Source organism: Helicoverpa armigera, chromosome 16 (genome assembly GCF_030705265.1).
Source record: "Helicoverpa armigera isolate CAAS_96S chromosome 16, ASM3070526v1, whole genome shotgun sequence".
NCBI classification, from domain to species: Eukaryota; Metazoa; Arthropoda; class Insecta; order Lepidoptera; family Noctuidae; genus Helicoverpa; species Helicoverpa armigera.
Window position 1 is genome coordinate 4,950,620 of NC_087135.1, and position 18,902 is coordinate 4,969,521.

General features: G+C 38.2%; 2 protein-coding genes across 2 annotated transcripts; both read right to left on the reverse strand.

Annotated features, from left to right (window-relative positions):
* Window positions 1–13,616: 13,616 nt before the first annotated feature.
* LOC135117938 (brachyurin-like) lies at window positions 13,617–15,525 on the reverse strand. The gene is made up of 5 exons (XM_064038547.1): window positions 15,257–15,525; window positions 14,797–15,064; window positions 14,271–14,369; window positions 13,998–14,188; window positions 13,617–13,840 (listed from the first exon to the last, which is right to left on the reverse strand). The coding sequence occupies exons 1-5, from the start codon at window positions 15,482–15,484 to the stop codon at window positions 13,742–13,744; spliced, it is 885 nt and encodes a 294-aa protein (XP_063894617.1). The 5' UTR covers window positions 15,485–15,525; the 3' UTR covers window positions 13,617–13,741.
* A 367-nt stretch (window positions 15,526–15,892) lies between these two features.
* LOC110384563 (brachyurin) lies at window positions 15,893–17,595 on the reverse strand. The gene is made up of 5 exons (XM_021345879.3): window positions 17,329–17,595; window positions 16,877–17,144; window positions 16,708–16,806; window positions 16,442–16,635; window positions 15,893–16,040 (listed from the first exon to the last, which is right to left on the reverse strand). The coding sequence occupies exons 1-5, from the start codon at window positions 17,554–17,556 to the stop codon at window positions 15,939–15,941; spliced, it is 891 nt and encodes a 296-aa protein (XP_021201554.3). The 5' UTR covers window positions 17,557–17,595; the 3' UTR covers window positions 15,893–15,938.
* Window positions 17,596–18,902: the final 1,307 nt, after the last annotated feature.

Genomic DNA, 18,902 nt, shown 5'->3' on the forward strand with positions numbered 1-18,902 from the left:
CTCGTTGTATCCCACCATACCCAGAATAAATAGGGTGGGATACATCAATGGGTAAAAGGGATATACTCCATAGTACCGCATATATAAATATCTAATAAATTTATTTTGAACCTTCTCCAGCATGAGACTATATTTAGCTTCATGTGGGGCCCAGATGACTGCATTACACTCTAACTGGCTCCTCACCAATGCATTATATAGTGCTATAATGGCTTTCACATTTGTGAATCCTCGGACCGTACGAAGTACAAACCCCAAATTTCTATAAGCCCTTTTACAGCTACGCATGATGTGGTCACGAAAAGTCAGACTTGTGTTAAATTCCACCCCTAAATCTTTAACTACAGCGACCCGTTCCAAAGGTAGCCCGTCAATGTAGTAGGTATGCAAGATGGGCTTGTGTGCGCGGGAAAAGGTGATGGTCACACACTTTGAGCTATTGAATTGTAGTACGTTATCCTTGCTCCAGCTCACCACCCTATCAATGTCATCCTGTAGCCTGACACAGTCATCCTTGCTTTTAACCGTGAGGGACAATTTGAGGTCGTCAGCGAACAACAGACAATACGCGTCTTGAACTACTTCTGGCAGGTCGTTTACCACCAGAAGGAAGCATAAAGGGCCAAGATTACTCCCTTGACTTACCCCAGACCTCGTGAAATATGGATCTGACACGTGACCCGCATATTCTACATATTGTTGCCGATCCCTCAAATAACTGGCAAAAAAGTGGAGAGTGTGTGGGGTAAAACCAACACCTGCTAATTTTCTAAGCAACATGTCTTTGTCGACTAAATCAAATGCCTTTCGAAAGTCAAAATACGCAGAATCAGTTTGTCCCCCACTATCCACCGTCGGCACCAGATGGGTCATATGGCAGAGCAGATTACTGGTGGTGCTTCTTCCTGGTCGAAACCCATGCTGAGCATCTGATAGATGTGCTTTAACCTGAAGGTAAATGCTCCTATGTATAGCCGTTTCCAATACCTTTGCCGGCGTCGATAATACTGCCACTGGTCTGTACCCATCTACTGACCCTGCTAACCCCGCCTTCGGAACTGGGACAACGCGGGTCACTCTCCACCTCTCTGGAAAGACGGCAGCTTTAATACATTGGTTAAAAATGTGGAGCAGTGGCTTGGATAACGCTACTCGACAGTCCTTAAATATGTACGGTGGAATGCCGTCAGGCCCTGCGGACCGTTTCGGTTTAAGTTCTTTTAGTGCCCGACACACGTCTACCAATTGTAATTGGTCCAAGTGCACTCGCGCCGCTCCATTTCGACTACCTGCGCTAGCTATGGCTGAGTCCACATCCAACTCCGGTCGCTCCTCCCTATATACCGAATAAAAATACTTCGCAAACTCTTCTACAGACTGCTGATTGGATAATGCCACTCCCCCTTTCATGATCACTTGTGGAGTTCTTCTACCTCTCTTGGACTTGACGTAACTCCAAAAAGATTTCGGATCACTCAACAGTTGACCCTGAACGCGGTTCCTATAGTGTTCCTGTGCCACTTCTAACTTATTTTTTATGTCGGTTCTACACCTAGCAAAAGCTTCGTAATCGACCCTTGACCCGGTTGCCTTGTACTTTTTATGCAAAAAAGCCTTCAACCTTATGTCGCGAATTACTTCAACAGTGTACCACTCAGGATAACTATATCTTGAGTTTACACTACTTCGCTTTTTTTTCGGTACACAGTCATCTATAATAGAATTAATAATATTATAAAAATAATTTAAAGAAATTAATTTAAGATATTACAGCTAACAGGTACATTATAGGACTGTAACACATTAAGGATAGTTTAATCACAGTAAAGATGCAGCAATTGTAGTAAATATTATTTACTTAAAGGATTTTACAGACTGAAGCATAATAAATAAATATAAATCAGTAGTGTCAATTAATCAGAAGAAAATATAACTCAGTAGTGTCAGTAATCTGAGTAGCCAGATCAGATATGTTCTTTTTGAAAGATGTCATTTTAATTTGGAATCCACCACTTGATGCTGAGACCAGTTTTCTCAACCATTAAAAATAACCCGAAGTGCTTAAAGATATGTATACTAGAATCAAATAAATACAAAATAAAGAAATTTCGGCTTTGAAATCTGAATCGAAAGCAGTCTAGATATTATTAACTTAATAAATGAATATGGCAATTGGGTCAATAAGAGATAGGTTTGAGTTGGAACAAAACAACATTAGTTATACATAAAATTGTCTGATACTACACAGGAGCTATACCATCAGAATACATTATACCATACTGAAAAAGAAGTATGTGAGACAGTTAAAGAATAAAAGACTAGGCAATTAATAAGTAATTTGTCCTAGCCCATTAAAAAGTTGAATGCATACCAGGGCACTCAGTAAAACATATAGATTATTATAAATAAACTGAACCTGAACTTTTATGGATGGTAACGATACGAGTTAACATTTCTCTCTATACTCTCTTTATGACAGGAAATCTTGTAATTTCCTGAGAGGTAAGACATTTTATTCTGAGACTAAATTTCAGCACATATTGTATGTTAGACCTTCTCTCACAGAAAATTACATGTACAGTTTATGATGATTTTCTTGATTGATGTTGTGAGTCTATTCTGACCACTTATAAAATAGGAACCAAGATTGTGGAGGATCAGAGGAGTGAATTCAGTGGGGTGTCAACAACATCTTTAACAAGTCAGTAAGTACAACCACAAGTGTTTTACAGTCAACAACTAAGAAAGAGCATTGCTTAGTATTTATTAGTTTTGAACCATTAATTGAAAAAAAAAAAAACTGACTGATAAAGAACAATTTATATGGTGATTGGAACTTATATTTAAAGATGATGACATCTGGTTATGTTTATATTCATATATATTTATTTGCATTCCATAATGTTACAATAGATGTTGAAGAGGCTTAAAACTAAGTAGGTACCATTATAGGCCCTGTTAGGGCACAGCTAAAGAATCCCTCGTATCCCTCATCAGGGATATAGTTCCGAAGGAGCAGAAAGCTTTTCCACTCACGCTTTACAACTTGTAGAGTTATAATTTGATTAAATGGTATTAACTAAAAAGAAAAAAGCTTAAATTGAGAAGTGTAGTGATTTTAATGAATTGTTAATTAATAAAACAATACCAGACGAAGAAAATTGAATGAATAAATTAAAGATTTGTACAATTTTTACCTTGATTATCTGTTATTAATTCTTACGAGCCTCTGTATTGAGATGTGAAATGTATTGAAAGATTCATACTAATTCAGTTTGGTTGTATTGTTGAATTATTGAAATAAGACTACATAAATAAACTTTTGATAAGTTCATAGGTTGGAAGGTTGGCACGATCGTGAAGCCTTGTTGGTGGACATCCTCTTGGCTTTGCGGTGAGGGGTCAAATGCAGATGTCGTGAGTTGAGATTGGCTGGAAGGCGTGGATGGCTCCAGTTGGAGTGAAGGCCACGATGCAGTCCGTCCTAGTTAAAGATACGACTCTGGAAGGTTGGCACGATCGTGAAGCCTTGTTGGTGGACATCCTCTTGGCTTTGCGGTGAGGGGTCAAATGCAGATGTCGTGAGTTGAGATTGGCTGGAAGGCGTGGATGGCTCTAGTTGGAGTGAAGGCCACGATGCAGTCCGTCCTAGTTAAAGATACGACTCTGGAAGGTTGGCACGATCGTGAAGCCTTGTTGGTGGACATCCTCTTGGCTTTGCGGTGAGGGGTCAAATGCAGATGTCGTGAGTTGAGATTGGCTGGAAGGCGTGGATGGCTCCAGTTGGAGTGAAGGCCACGATGCAGTCCGTCCTAGTTAAAGATACGACTCTGGAAGGTTGGCACGATCGCGAAGCCTTGTTGGTGGACATCCTCTTGGCTTTGCGGTGAGGGGTCAAATGCAGATGTCGTGAGTTTAGATTGGCTGGAAGGCGTGGATGGCTCCAGTTGGAGTGAAGGCCACGATGCAGTCCGTCCTAGTTAAAGATACGACTCTGGAAGGTTGGCACGATCGTGAAGCCTTGTTGGTGGACATCCTCTTGGCTTTGCGGTGAGGGGTCAAATGCAGATGTCGTGAGTTGAGATTGGCTGGAAGGCGTGGATGGCTCCAGTTGGAGTGAAGGCCACGATGCAGTCCGTCCTAGTTAAAGATACGACTCTGGAAGGTTGGCACGATCGCGAAGCCTTGTTGGTGGACATCCTCTTGGCTTTGCGGTGAGGGGTCAAATGCAGATGTCGTGAGTTGAGATTGGCTGGAAGGCGTGGATGGCTCCAGTTGGAGTGAAGGCCACGATGCAGTCCGTCCTAGTTAAAGATACGACTCTGGAAGGTTGGCACGATCGTGAAGCCTTGTTGGTGGACATCCTCTTGGCTTTGCGGTGAGGGGTCAAATGCAGATGTCGTGAGTTGAGATTGGCTGGAAGGCGTGGATGGCTCCAGTTGGAGTGAAGGCCACGATGCAGTCCGTCCTAGTTAAAGATACGACTCTGGAAGGTTGGCACGATCGTGAAGCCTTGTTGGTGGACATCCTCTTGGCTTTGCGGTGAGGGGTCAAATGCAGATGTCGTGAGTTGAGATTGGCTGGAAGGCGTGGATGGCTCCAGTTGGAGTGAAGGCCACGATGCAGTCCGTCCTAGTTAAAGATACGACTCTGGAAGGTTGGCACGATCGTGAAGCCTTGTTGGTGGACATCCTCTTGGCTTTGCGGTGAGGGGTCAAATGCAGATGTCGTGAGTTGAGATTGGCTGGAAGGCGTGGATGGCTCCAGTTGGAGTGAAGGCCACGATGCAGTCCGTCCTAGTTAAAGATACGACTCTGGAAGGTTGGCACGATCGTGAAGCCTTGTTGGTGGACATCCTCTTGGCTTTGCGGTGAGGGGTCAAATGCAGATGTCGTGAGTTTAGATTGGCTGGAAGGCGTGGATGGCTCCAGTAAGAGTGAAGGCCTCGAGGCAGTCCTAGGAACGCAGCTCTGTAAAGGTGGCACAGTCATGAATTCTTGCTGGCGAATAACCTCTTGACTTTGACCTTTAACTTTGTACCAAAATATAAACCAATTTGTAAATGTGAACACCATGTAGCATTTTAATTGTCACTTTACTCTCATTTATCTTTGCGATTCTACATGATCTTCGCATGCTTTTACTGTATGTATCAATACATACAAATTGTAATACTATATTATTTTTAAAAAGAGTAACCATGGAGTTTCTTGCCCGTTCTTCTCCATAGGAAGCTACTTTTGGAATGGGCAACTAGAATCAAACTTAGTTATAATTTTGACGTCCATAAGTGCTTGTAAAGGCCTAAATGAAATAAATGATTTGACTTTGACTTTGAGAAGTTTGAGGACAAACTTAGTGGTCAGAATGGCCGAATGTTAGACTAATATTATCCTGTGTTGTTCTGTATGTTATATTCTCTTTTCATACATTAAGGAACTATACTATATTTACCGAAGTATACTAAATCATTTTAGTTTTATACGGACAACACTACCTCTACTGTGAGGACAACACTAAAAAGAGATTTTGACAGTTAGAGCGCGCGCTTCCCTTGCGCTTCCTTCGTGGACTGATAAACTATGTTTTCTTACGATTGATATTAAATTGTGTTTTAAAAGTGAATACAAGAAGTTATTGTGATACGAATTGACGTTTTATTTCTGATTAAGGCTAGGAGATCATACCCTAGCTTATATGAGTAAGTTGTACGTTGGTGATTGTACTGTATATTCATCACATAAGGGTTTTCCAGAAAGCCTGTATCATAATATCGCATTGCGTATGAAATTCATGTATTTTTCACCAATTGAACATGGAACATTCGTTTGTTTTGAGATTGGTGCGAATCAGTAAATCGTTTTAATGCTGTGATGCTACATGATGGCTATGATTGCAGCATACAGTCAAACATCTGTTGTGGGAGTAATTTCCTTTATGAAAGATAAGTTACATTGTGTTCCTAGTTCCTATCATAAAGTAAATAATCTTTGGTTCCCATTGACTATAAAAGTGTGAAAGGTAATCAAATCAAATCAAATCATTTATTTCATGTAGGCCTTTACAAGCACTTATGAACGTCAAAATTATAAATGGGTTTGCTTCTAGTTGCCCATTCCAAAAGTAGCTTCCTATGGAGAAGAACGGGCAAGAAACTCCATGGTTGCTCTTTTTAAAAACATAATAGGTGTTACAATTTGTATGTATTGATACATACGATAATAACATGAAAAAGAAATGTTTACAATATTTTTTGGGTTGACTTTGAGAAAGTTATACAATGCAAGTTGAACTAGGAAGTTATAAGAGAAAATTATTATACAAACTATTTTAAGAAGTTAATAAATTAAACAAACCAAGTTATATAAAGCAAAAGAAATGCAATTATGACTGAAAGTTTCAAATTAATTTGTAACTTGTAATATAGTGAAATATTTGGTGAACTGAGTGCATAATATTATAAGTACCTTGAGTTTGTAAGCGACTCCCTACTACAATAATTAAGTAGTTATTTCTACTAAATAATCTGTTTTGAATTGAGTAATTTTAAGTATTTGAAAGTTAATCTGGACGAGTACCTTCTTTAAATCTTGATTAATTTCAGATTTTCTGTGCTGGTGGTTTGGATAATATAAGCTTCCAAACCTAGCTTCCCTCCCAGAGTCTAGTTAACTACTTACTTGCTACATTGTTCTGGTACCAACTTACTTCAAGAGACTTGCTTACAATATAGTGGATATTACAAGAACAAACTGGTAGTTTTGTACCTTTAGTCAATTGTTCTATAAATGACAAACATGTGCTAGGTATTTAGTTAAACAAATAGCACACTGAAGGACCATTGTAAGTTGGACTATGTATGTTGAAGTACTTACCCAGCTATACTGGTATGTATGCACATATGTACAACATTCCAACCCGTCAACGCTTCCAGTGGGTTGCCTATCTAGTTAATGTTAATTATAACGGTTGCTCAGTCACCCTGAATATAATTCTAATCCTTTTAATTTAGTTTGTTTTGCAGTATTGAAGAGGTTGTTATGTTACAACAGAGATATCTCAGAAGATGTAGAACAGGAAAACAGTACCAAACAGCAATATTAGATGGAAAATGTGGATCAAAACTTTTGGTATTCAATAGATAGAATCTTTGGTAAATATCCTAACTCATAATCCTAATTTGAGTATTTTAGGTGAATATGAAACTCTTAGACCAAAAGTTTAAGGAACTAAGCAATGGAGCATTTTTGTACTTTAATTAATTCCCATTAAGATTTGTTGGGACAATGCTGCTTTATTTACCTAACTGGGGTTTCACATCTGTGACAAAATCTTATAAGAATGAAACATGGAAGGAGTTTCAATATAGATACTTACTCTGGTAAAGGTACTGTCTAATGATTTAGATTTCATAATTTGGTGATTGCTTGTGCTTCTAAAATATAACCTTCCAGATTCAGGCTTGAGTGGATTTTAATTGGTATCACAATTGACTGACATTGGTGCAGTTTAACAGAGTAGCCCTCATTGTAATATTGCTATTTATTTGTAAATTATACTTTACAGTATTGCAGTGCCCAACAAGAATTATAAGTGTAAACTAAATAAACTTACATAGAAAGTTGTTGGGAGAATAACATAACCAAGACATGAAAAAGAATCCATTTATTGATTTGAGATTAATACATCTATATTTTGAAGTAGGTACAATGTGTAGCCTTCTCAGTTGTTGGCTACAAATGTTCTTGGCATACTAATTGTTGTTGTTGCTTTGCCACCCACTTGTGAAACCTGGAGATGCCTGCTGACCGAACAGTTTCTTGAAATTTTCAAAGCAGCGGCACCGAGCTGCCTGGGTCCTGTGGCATCTGCATTTTATCTGCGGCGCTTGGTTGTTCACTAAGTAGGTACCTACTTCATAGGTTCTAGGTTTCTATTCGGCGTTGGTGGGCGCATGAATTGGGAATCCTGCGGCCAATCTATAGGTGGACGGACGTTGTAGAGGGGTCGGCGATCGTTTCTACAGGGGGAATCGTGCATCGACGGGAGCGCTGTTTGTGAGTTGCTGTTCACTTTGATGAAAGGAGGAGGAACAGTAGTTGAGAGTCTCTATTGATGGATTCTATTCTATGTTAAGGTGTTTGTTTGTGTTTTGTAGTTTCACTGAATGTCACAGCTACAGATTACCAAGCCGATGACACCTGTCAAAGCGCGTTTCGTTGCACGACGTAGTTGTTAACTAAAATCCTAAAATCTGATAAGTTAAACGTAACTATAAAGCAACGGCTTTATAGGTGCCTACGTTATAATCGTAACGTACACATAGCACTAAAGTTAAAGGAGATGGCCAAATTTTCATAGAAAAAAAACCCAGAATCGACAGCAACGAAATGGGTACCAATGGGTTCATTATTATTGACCTTTGATGGTGCCAAAAAATGCAGCCTGAAATCCATGGGGTATGGGAGCTATATCATATTTGCACAAAAATAAGTTCTGTTGAATTTATGTTGATTTATAAGATTATTGACATCAAGGCATATAAAAAACAAGGTACACTAACATTATACAAGCCAATGGTAATATCCCCATAGTTACAGAGTTTGCCTGGAGATTAAAAGGTCTTGTATTTAATCATTCCAGATACGATTAAGCACCGACCTTACCTACTTGGAGAGGTTTCGCAGTTACATGCAACCTTCACAACTGGCTATGAAATGTTTTTGGAGAAATTGTCTTTGAAAATCGCGCCATGTGACATTGTCAAATATAACAAATGTCTTAGCAATGCAAAACGGTCCAATCACGAGTCTGCATTCAACTTCTAACGTACATCAAATAGTAAAAGGAAACTTTTTTGTGGACTAAAATCTTGATCGAAAAAACGTTATAAAAAGAGAACCCCATGGTTTTTAGATGATTTGAAATACTTTTTAAAATCCAAAAATTATACTGAATCCAATCATACATATGAAGTTCCTGTCGATTCTGGGTGTTTTTTTGGCCATCTCCTTTGTAGAATTGCGCCCCTGGACACTCATTGATGTAGAACGCTCGAAGCTTAGGTATATCAGAATTCTTTTAGAGAGTGTATCTGCAGAAGCATGCAAGTGCCAGCGCTGATCCATACGGTTGAAAACCAGATTACTTGTTGCAATGCTGAGATAAGGAATTAAGCTTTGAAATATTCCACTCTCAATTAATAAAAGGAAACTGTTACCAAAATTAGTTGAGTTTGATTCATATTATGCTTTAAGCATTTGCTATTAATTTCATTTGTAATAATTTAAATAATTTTGCAATGGGGTGTCAAATTAGATGTGAACGGTGGCTGGTCCAAGCGATCTGTAACTATGTAAACATGATTGCTAGGTAGGTTGGTTCCGAGTCTAATAGGAATACCTACCTTTACTTAACACATTAGTAATGCACTAAACTGTTAGTGCTCTGTTGTCATCCAGATTAAATGTAATTCCCCTAGTAGTACAATTTTTAGAATAGTTAACGATACAACATGAGTAAACGAGATATCTTTTCCGTCAGGAGAGCTGCGTTTCGACCGTTTAAGTTTTGAACATTGTACCTATAATAGGTATACTGGCACCTAGACACTTTGAAAAGCAGATTGGAAATACAAAGGTATTTCATTTGTAGACACAATTTACCACTTAGGTACAACCGTATAAATTATTGTGTTATGTTGTTATCAATAAAAAAAAACTTCTGAACTATAATTCTACTTTTAGTCATTATGTATGTGTAGGTACTGGCAGAAATCTGCTAGTTCACGGGCCCACTGCGGAAGTCAACCGGGTACGTACGTTTGTGTGATCATAATTACTATGTATTTATGTACATGTTTGAAAAACTAGAGATCGTACGGCAGTTCTAAATAGTAGAACTATTATATTTATATTCGTAAAGCTTTGCGAGGCACGTTCCACAGTTGCTAACAGTAAGGTCCGTGAGAAATCGTAAAGTTGCGCGAAAGTATTAAATAGTAGAACTATTATATTTATATTCGTAAAGCTTTGCGAGGCACGTTCCACTGTTGCTAACAGTAAGGTCCGTGAGAAATCGTAAGGTTGCGCGAAAGTATTAGATAGTAGAACTATCATATGTACCTATAGACCTATATGCCTGAGAGGCGAGAACTTGTACAGCTTTACGAGGTGTGAACAGCTAGGTTCGCGAGGATTCGTATATGTCGTGTGCAAGTCTTGTACAGCTTTACGAGGTGTGAACAGCTAGGTTCGCGAGGATTCGTATATGTTGTGTGCAAGTCTTGTACAGCTTTACGAGGTGTGACCAGCAAGGTTCGCGAGGATTCGTATATGTTGTGTGCAAGTCTTGTACAGCTTTACGAGGTGCGACCAGCAAGGTTCGCGAGGATTCGTATATGTTGTGTGCAAGTCTTGTACAGCTTTACGAGGTGCGACCAGCAAGGTTCGCGAGGATTCGTATATGTTGTGTGCAAGTATAAAATGGCAGGGCCTGGCATGGACTTGAAAGTCACGTTCCACTGTCGTGGAGTCCTTGAGTAACACTCAAAGGTTTGCTTTAAACGGCGCGGCGGTAACTTGTTGGTAAGGTTATTGAAAGTGGTAATGGTAAGGTAATGTGTGAGTAAAAGGTAAAGGTAATAATTTCCATAAATCGTCAGTGTAAAACGATTCGACTGTAATAACATTTCAAAGTTGTTCGGTTGTTTATAAAACACTAGCAAACGCTACGCTAGTAAAAGGCACGTAAAAGTCATTACGGGGCTTTAATCGCAAGTACGAAGCGTCAGGAAAAACTTCATTTCATCATTATTGTTTCAACTCTGAAGCTAGAAATAAAATTCTTACATTGGGACAATGCATTCTGAAACTGTTTTTCAAGTAAGTGAAGTAAAATTATTCAGTCAAAGCCCGACAAGGGCAAAGGCAATACTTGGTCATTTGAAGGAAAAGGGAAAGGAGTAGGTAACTAGAGTAAAATGTGAGGTAACCACTGGGAGTATGAAGATTTATTATATTCCATTAATAGGCAGGTACAGTTTGGTTTTATCTATTTTTATATTCATTTTGATTTTGCCGCTAGTGGATCTCAAGTGTTCGTAATTGTTTCGAGCATGAGATACCTACCTGAATATGTCATTGCCTAGATATATAAGTAGGTAGATGATTTCGATAATAAACTGTTTGAATCGGACCAAGCAAGATGAGTGCTCGTTGGCTGAACGTGCAGCAATATTTGAGACTGTTTGATTCCACATGGACTAACAGGCAGGATATCGGTGTCCATCGACTGATCACCAGACTTGTTATTGATGTCGGCAAAGTGACCGGAGTTTAATTTGTTTTTACTAAACAAAGGAAGGGATGTAGTGTACTGTATTATCACCGATATCTGTCGTCTCGTTGTCGCATAGACGCGGAGAGTGCACACTATACTCTATGGCCAGTTGGCGGGAAACGGGGAGAGTGTGTGGCACGGGAGTAAGACGTTGTGTGGGCAAGCGGGCCGATATCCTAATTGTCGGATGGTAATTGCGGAGACACAGGTAGGGCGAACACTACAGTCATTACCACACAAAATAATTTAACAGTTAAAGTAAGGTTTACCAATAACAATGAAAGAGGTTTTCGAGGATGTGCAATAAAAACAATATTTATATTCAATTAAAGGTTTTTAATCATCAATATTTCTCAATAATATATTATCTAAGAACTGAGCAGGGGGTTCAATTGAATTTTGGTATCTCGCCCAGCTTAAATACCAAATTATAGTCATTATGTGGGCACAACAGCCCACTGTTCTACGCCCAAAGATACAATTGCAACAGTAATGCCTGATGGTAGGAGCTTCTTACAAAGTACACAATTGCGTCCAACAGTGCATTGCATCTTATTATGCTCGACTGCTTCAGACCAACACGTCGTACATATAAGGTCATGAGCTTCAACCTGTAATAAATAAATACAATAAACATTAGTATTAGTATAAAATGTCAAGTAACTTGCAATTGTGGCAATTAATTTGAAAACCGAGAAATTGTGTGCTTATGAAAACATAAGTAGGTAGTAACATTCTTATCGAAATTAGAAAAACACTTTCGTAGACCACTTACCATACGGGGAACAGTCCATTGTTGTATGCAACGAAGTATATCTTCGTTTTCTAATACCAAAGAACCTCCAGCAGATCCACAATTTATACAATATACTATATTCTGCATCCATTGTTGTAATTATAATACAACTAAATTCGATCACAGACAGAGCAATATCCGAAAATGCCAGGAAAATCCAGTCCTTTACACACAGCCGAGTCTACCAAGTACGCAATCTAATCGGAGTCCGTAATCAAGCCAAAGTTGTTAGAATAAAACCATGAAACGCATAGAAAATCACAAAAGAAACGATAGTCGCAAAGCAATCAAACCGTTGACATTTATTCTAATCAAACTGACTTCTAGCAAACTGACTGAAGTACACCAGTGTTGCCAATTACGAAAACTATAATCCTACTCGAATGCCAAGCTAGAAATTCGCGATTTCGCTTAAAACATATAGAATACTAGTTTTTTTCTAGCTAGTCAATTTAGGTATACAAATGAATAAAGTGTTAGCAACTAATTTTAATAACCGACTTCGGAAAGGAGGTTCTCAATTCGGTCCGTATTTACTGAAATCGCGAAAACTTCCGAAACTGGCAGCACTGGCTGACGGAAACATTTTATAAGGCATCAATAATTGTGACCCAACTTTTTATTTGGAATTTATTTATTTGAAGTGTCCGTGGAAAACTAAAATATGTTTCAAACAATAAAAAATCAAATGAAAATTATAGTATAATTTATATTCACATCGGTTCTTAGGCCAAAATTGAACAATGTCCTTTGAGTAATCTTTGAATATGAGTTCCGACGCGGAAGTAAACGGCAGAAACAACCCGCAATATCCATGCTGCATTTGAAGAGGTGTCTGCTAATGAACGCACCGTGCGATTTTGGATTAAATGCTTTCGTGGTGGAATCTTCGATTTGAAGAACGAGCCACGAGCTCAGTGTTCTATTGTAAAGGCATAAAATATGACCTTCCTATTAGATGGCCGCAATGTATAGATAATAATGGGAACTATTTTGATTAAATTTGTAAAAAATTTAAAAAAAGTACAATTTAGATTTTCAGTACAAATCGGCAATTTCATACTTCAACGCCTATTATTTTTAATCAAAAATTCGTGTAAAAATCAACGCAACGAGAACAAAACTAATGTCTTCTCCTACCTTACCTTACTCCTGCATATTGTTATTAGTGTTGCTGAATTCTCGACTAATTTACTTTACTCGCTGTCGGTTAGGCTGTAGAAAATGCCAATAGGTAATACTTAGTAGTAAAATAAACCCATATGTGACTGAATTCAGTGATCCATGCAACAAAACGGTTACACGGATAGCATGATGTGAAACCTGTGAAAGCTTTGTTATGAGAAAAACTAAATATGTTACTTTCAGACAGCTTTATTCGTTTTTCGATGAGCATTCATTTTAAGGTGGTTGCTGATCACAGGCAAGTCAAATAAATGTGCGTTTATTGAAAGCAAACAATCCAAAAAAAAAATAATTGCATTATATCCATAACAGTATATCTATTGAAAGTATGACAACAGTTCCAGTATCTATTTAACAAAAAGAATAAAATATAAAATATTTACAGGTTGACATGATCGTTTAATATGTAAACAGATCATTTCAAAGGTGGTTATTGATCCAGTTCATGAAATAAGTAACTCTGGCGAATCCAGAAGGACTATTGCTTCCACACGCTGCAAAAAACGAAGTAATACCAATCTGTAAAAAAGGCAAAAATTAGAAAATGATTAGTCTGTATTTGATGTTTGTTTCGACTGCTTTGCTAGATAGCTTTTCGAGGTAAACTAACTCTCCCCTATGTGGAAAGTTAAGCAAATTGGTAAATATTAGTACTGGTGCATTAGGTCCTACTTACCAAGAGTGGACGGTTGTTTCTGACAACAACAAGAGGACCACCGGAGTCACCACTGCAGATGCCCTTGTTACCAGCACCGCTGGTGCATACGTTAGAAGGTTGGATGGTCGAGCCGAACATCTGAGCACACTCAGCATTGGGGATCACAGGCACATCCACGAAGCTCAGCTGGTGATTAGCGGTTATGCCAGCTGTTTCATCATATACATATATTTTAATTTATAAACCCAAATTCTATTGAGTAAAAATATAATTATGACTAAAATCACTTACATGTTGGGGTTAATCCAAAACCTGATACAATTGCTGTGTCACCAACAAAGTTTTCATTGAGCTGATTTCCAGAAGGCAGAGCGATAGGAGCGAGGATGCCTGGTGATAAATTATTAGAAAATTAATGTGAGTCTAACAGCCAGTTTCTTCATCAAAAGTTAAAGCCAAAGTAAATGTCAAAGTAATGTCTAAAGTAAAAGTTACGGTCAAATTCAATTTTTCTATTAGTTTTGCTGTCACTTTAGCCTTGAAAAAACGTATTTGACCGTTACTTTTACTTTAGACATTACTTTAACTTTTACTTTTGATGAAGAAACTGGCCGATAATCATAAAAGCTTTTGCATGTGACACGGTAGAAACAGGTCTTAATTTTGTCGATTCATAATTACAGATATAAAAAATGTTAATAAAAATCTAAGGGACTTTTGGGTTAAAGCTTGGTGGTTTGGCTTCATCTACAGTGAAGCTACATTAGCTTTTCATTTTTCATAATTTAAAATATTGCAATTGGTTTTCAATACTCACTGGAAGTGCTTACGGCTAATGGTAAGTTGATCATAGCTACGTCATTTAAAATGATGGAGGGTGTCCAATTCTCATGCAGAACGAAGTTATAGGTAACAATTCTAGTACCACCGGTGAAAATAGTGACTGAGCCAAGCACGACATTAATTCTTGTCACGAATACAATGCCGTCATCCAAGTTATGAGCCGCGGTAAGTACTCTCGTTGGAGATACTAGAACAGCACTCGACAAAGAGACGCGATTTGGCAGCTCAACGAGAAGACCAACCTAAAAATTTAAAATATTATGATTTTTTTTTCAAAACCAACGTAAATATATGAAACATGACAATAACAATGCAGGTACTGTACCTCTATAGACTTGAGATACATGAATAATTATACCACGCAAAGATAAAGGAAGAAACGTAAGTGAATCAGAAAATGATTAACACTTCAATATATCTTTGTAAACTCATACCTGATATGGGAATTGTCCAAGAAAAGCAAGAGAACCTCCGGCGATTCTGCTGGGATTACGTTGAGCTTCTTCCTCAGCTTTACGTACTCTTTCAGCCAACGGAACCCCGATTCTGTCAATGTATCCATACGCGGTGTTCTTTTCTAAATCGATGACATCTTCGAGGGTGATATGCCTCGCGCAGGCAACCGCTAGAAGACAGAACAGAGACAATGCCGAGAACTTCATGTTGTCACTGCTCGTAAACTAATACAATAGAAAATTTATGGATGACACGTTTATATTGGTTATTCCATATAAGATGTGAAACTAGGATAAGATTTATTAATTTGATAATGCTTTTAGAATATCCCAGGGTTTTCTGAAATTGTTATCTGAAATGTAGACAGCATAAAAGTGCTTTCGACAGCTACCTGAAGAATGAAGATATCCTACCGACGATGCAAATTATCTTAATGTTTAATAAGAAAGCTACATGTAAAATCAACACAACGAAAATAAAAATAATAACCTCTCCTACCTATTACGTATCTAGCTCTTGCATATTGCTATAGGCGTTGCTGAATACTCGACATCGGCACGGAATTGTGTGGGAGTGAAAGGGTAAATTAATTACATTCGTAAAAAAACTCAAAATATATTATATTTAAACTGTTTATTTGTTTAACCATAGGCGTTTATTTTAGAGATGGTTGTTGATCCAGTCCATATAGTAGGTGACTCTGGCAAAACCAGCGGGCATACTGCTCTCACAACTGAATGCTCCGAATGAAGTGATACCGATCTGTAGAGAAAGTAAATCGACAATTTAGAAATGTTAAAAATTTACCTCAATCTACTGTGTGTCGACCCCCCGCAAACGGCAAACTTATGCGGCTGATAGTTTAATCGGGTTCTTGATCAGAATGACGATGGATGATAATTATTATAATTGCGTTCACATTACAAATATTAGATAACCAATATCTTTAATCCGTCATAAAATATTTTGGTCAGCCGATACCCAATCCTTGTATACTTAGAGGTTTAGAAAGTAGAAAATAATAATTCTTCTGATGAAACATAAGTTTGCGAGTAGCAGTACTTAGTTGTAGTACAAGAATGTGTATTCAATATCGCGTTACTTCCACGTTGCAGCAGGTGAAAATTGTAGACAAAATGAGACACAGTTTGTTAAATACTCACTAAGAGTGGGCTATTGTTCCTGACCACGGCCAGAGGGCCACCGGAGTCACCGGTGCAGATATTCTTGTTTCCAACGCCGCTAGTGCATACGTTAGATTCGTGGATGATAGTGGGCCAGACAGCAGCACACTCAGCGTTGGTCATCACAGGCAAGTCCACAAAGCTCAACTGTTGATTAGCAGGGATACCGCCAACTGTGTGATTATAACCAAAATGTAATGAAGTGAGTAGTCATAAGAACTTCAATAGTAAACAATATTACTTACAGTCTGAAGTAAGTCCGTAGCCAGATGCAATCGCTATGTCTCCAGCGAAATCTTCATTGAGTTGATTACCAGAAGGTAAAGCGATTGGAGCGAGGATATCTGGTGATAAATTGATAAAATAAATAAAATGCATTTAAGGTAAAAGCAAAACCGTTACATTAATACTCACTAGAAATACTGACTGCAGACGGTAAGTTGATCATAGCTACATCGTTTCTGATGATAGAAGGTGTCCAATTTTCGTGTAAAATGAAATCAGATGAGACTAGTCTAGTGCCACCAGTGAATATAGTGATTGAGCCAAGCACGACATTGATTCTTGTCACGAACACTATGCCATCGTTCAAGTTGTGAGCCGCTGTAAGTACCCTTGTTGGAGACACTAGAACTGCACTGGACAACGAAGTACCCGTCGGCAGCTCAGTGAGAAGACCAACCTATGGGATCCACAAATCAATTTTCAGTTAATGTTTTATATAGAAAATATTCATAGACGAAGACCGTTACTTCATGTTAACTTGATTATTGGTGAGATTAGGTTAAAGATAAAGCAACATAAGGAGGTTATCTACTCATATTTGTTAACCATGGTCACAGAGTTTTGGAAAGAGTGTTACTTACCTGGTACGGGAATTGTCCGAGAATAGCGTGAGAACCGCCAATGATCCTACTGGGATTACGGTGAGCTTCCTCCTCAGCTTTACGTACTTTCTCAGCTAACGGAATTCCGATTTTGCTGATGTATCCATAAGCAGTGTTCTTTTCTAAATCGATGACATCTTCGAGGGTGATATGCCTCGCACAGGCAGCCGCTACTAGACACAACAGAGACAATGCCGAGAACTTCATGTTGTCGCTGCTCGTAAACCAATGATTAGAAAATTGGTGAATATCATATTTATATTCATATTAAATGTGATGTGAAATCATGATAAGATTCAATTAATCTGATAATGGATATGGAAGACCCTAGGGTTTGCTGTGATCGCTTTACAAAATGTAGGTACCACAAAAATGTTTTCGCCAGTACTCTGTAGGTACTTATGCGGCAAATTTTATATTTATATCCGTAGGCAATACACATGTTTGTATTGGGTTAATTCTTGATAAGATTTAATTAACTTGATAATGTCATATTTAAAAATCTAAAACTGTGAGAGTTTTAGATTATTGCTCATAAATGTTATTTGATGGTATCAGTGAAATATGCTACTAACCTAAGTGGTAAATCCGGTTACCTCTATGATTGCAAACAATTGGAATAGGTAGCAATCATTTATCTAAGTTTTAACGAATAAGCTTAATGGCACAATTTCATTAGTCGATAGAGCCCGCATGCCGGGTGCGAGAGATTTCTGGAACGCGTGCCACAGAGTTCGCATTCGGGGAACCGTTTTCATTAGTTAATAGGGCCCGCATACCAGGTGCGAGAGATTTCTGGAACGCATGCCACAGGGCCCACATTCGGGGAACCGTTTTCATTAGTCGATAGGGTCCGCGTGCGGGGTATAGGAGAACCTCTACGTTCGTCGCCAGTTATTAACAAAGGTGGCACTGAAACAGACGTTCTTGTCATGGATCAACAATTAATGTTATGTGGAGCAATTTTGAATGTCTGTGTCTTATTGAAGAAGAAACTATTAGCCTATTAGAAAACGTATTGACTCACGAGTCACGACCCGCAAGCTGTATATCGACCGATGAATTTCAGCGGTCGATATCACGATCGGTACAAAGCAAGCGGGGAATCCCTGCAGACTCATAACAACTTACTTTCATAGATTGTTATGATGCCTGCGGGGACTCCCCGTATGCTGTATACCGAACGAGTTAACGACCAATGAAATTTCGCCATAATGCCTATTGCTATACAATAACATCTCCTCTGATAACTACCACTAATTCTTTCAAATTATGGCCTATGTCATGGTCAACCGTGATCAAGGGTGTAAGAAAAGTTCATAGTTAATGTTCATAGAAAAGTTAAATAAACTACTGATTAATTGTTCAGTGTAACCTATTTTGAAGTGTTTAGTTTTCATTCGTAATAAAGAATGTTAGTAAGATTATTACTCAAATATTGTTATCAGGGAAATATACATACAACTAACTTAGTCGTATATCCGGAAACCTGTAATAATACCTATAACCTGTATTAATGAGAATAGGTATTTTTTATCATAATTTTAAGATTA

Excerpts from the sequence above, each read along its gene's own strand:
- LOC135117938 (XM_064038547.1), bottom strand. The coding sequence starts at position 15,484 with ATGAAGTTCTCGGCATTGTCTCTGTTCTGTCTTCTAGCGGTTGCCTGC. Across the intron at positions 15,065-15,256 it reads TTGGACAATTCCCATATCAG|GTTGGTCTTCTCGTTGAGCT; the intron begins GTATGAGTTTAC and ends TTAAATTTTTAG. Across the intron at positions 14,189-14,270 it reads TTTTGGATTAACCCCAACAT|CTGGCATAACCGCTAATCAC; the intron begins GTAAGTGATTTT and ends ATGATGAAACAG.
- LOC110384563 (XM_021345879.3), bottom strand. The coding sequence starts at position 17,556 with ATGAAGTTCTCGGCATTGTCTCTGTTGTGTCTAGTAGCGGCTGCCTGT. Across the intron at positions 16,807-16,876 it reads GTCTGCAGTCAGTATTTCTA|ATATCCTCGCTCCAATCGCT; the intron begins GTGAGTATTAAT and ends ATTTATCACCAG. Across the intron at positions 16,636-16,707 it reads CTACGGACTTACTTCAGACT|TTGGCGGTATCCCTGCTAAT; the intron begins GTAAGTAATATT and ends ATAATCACACAG.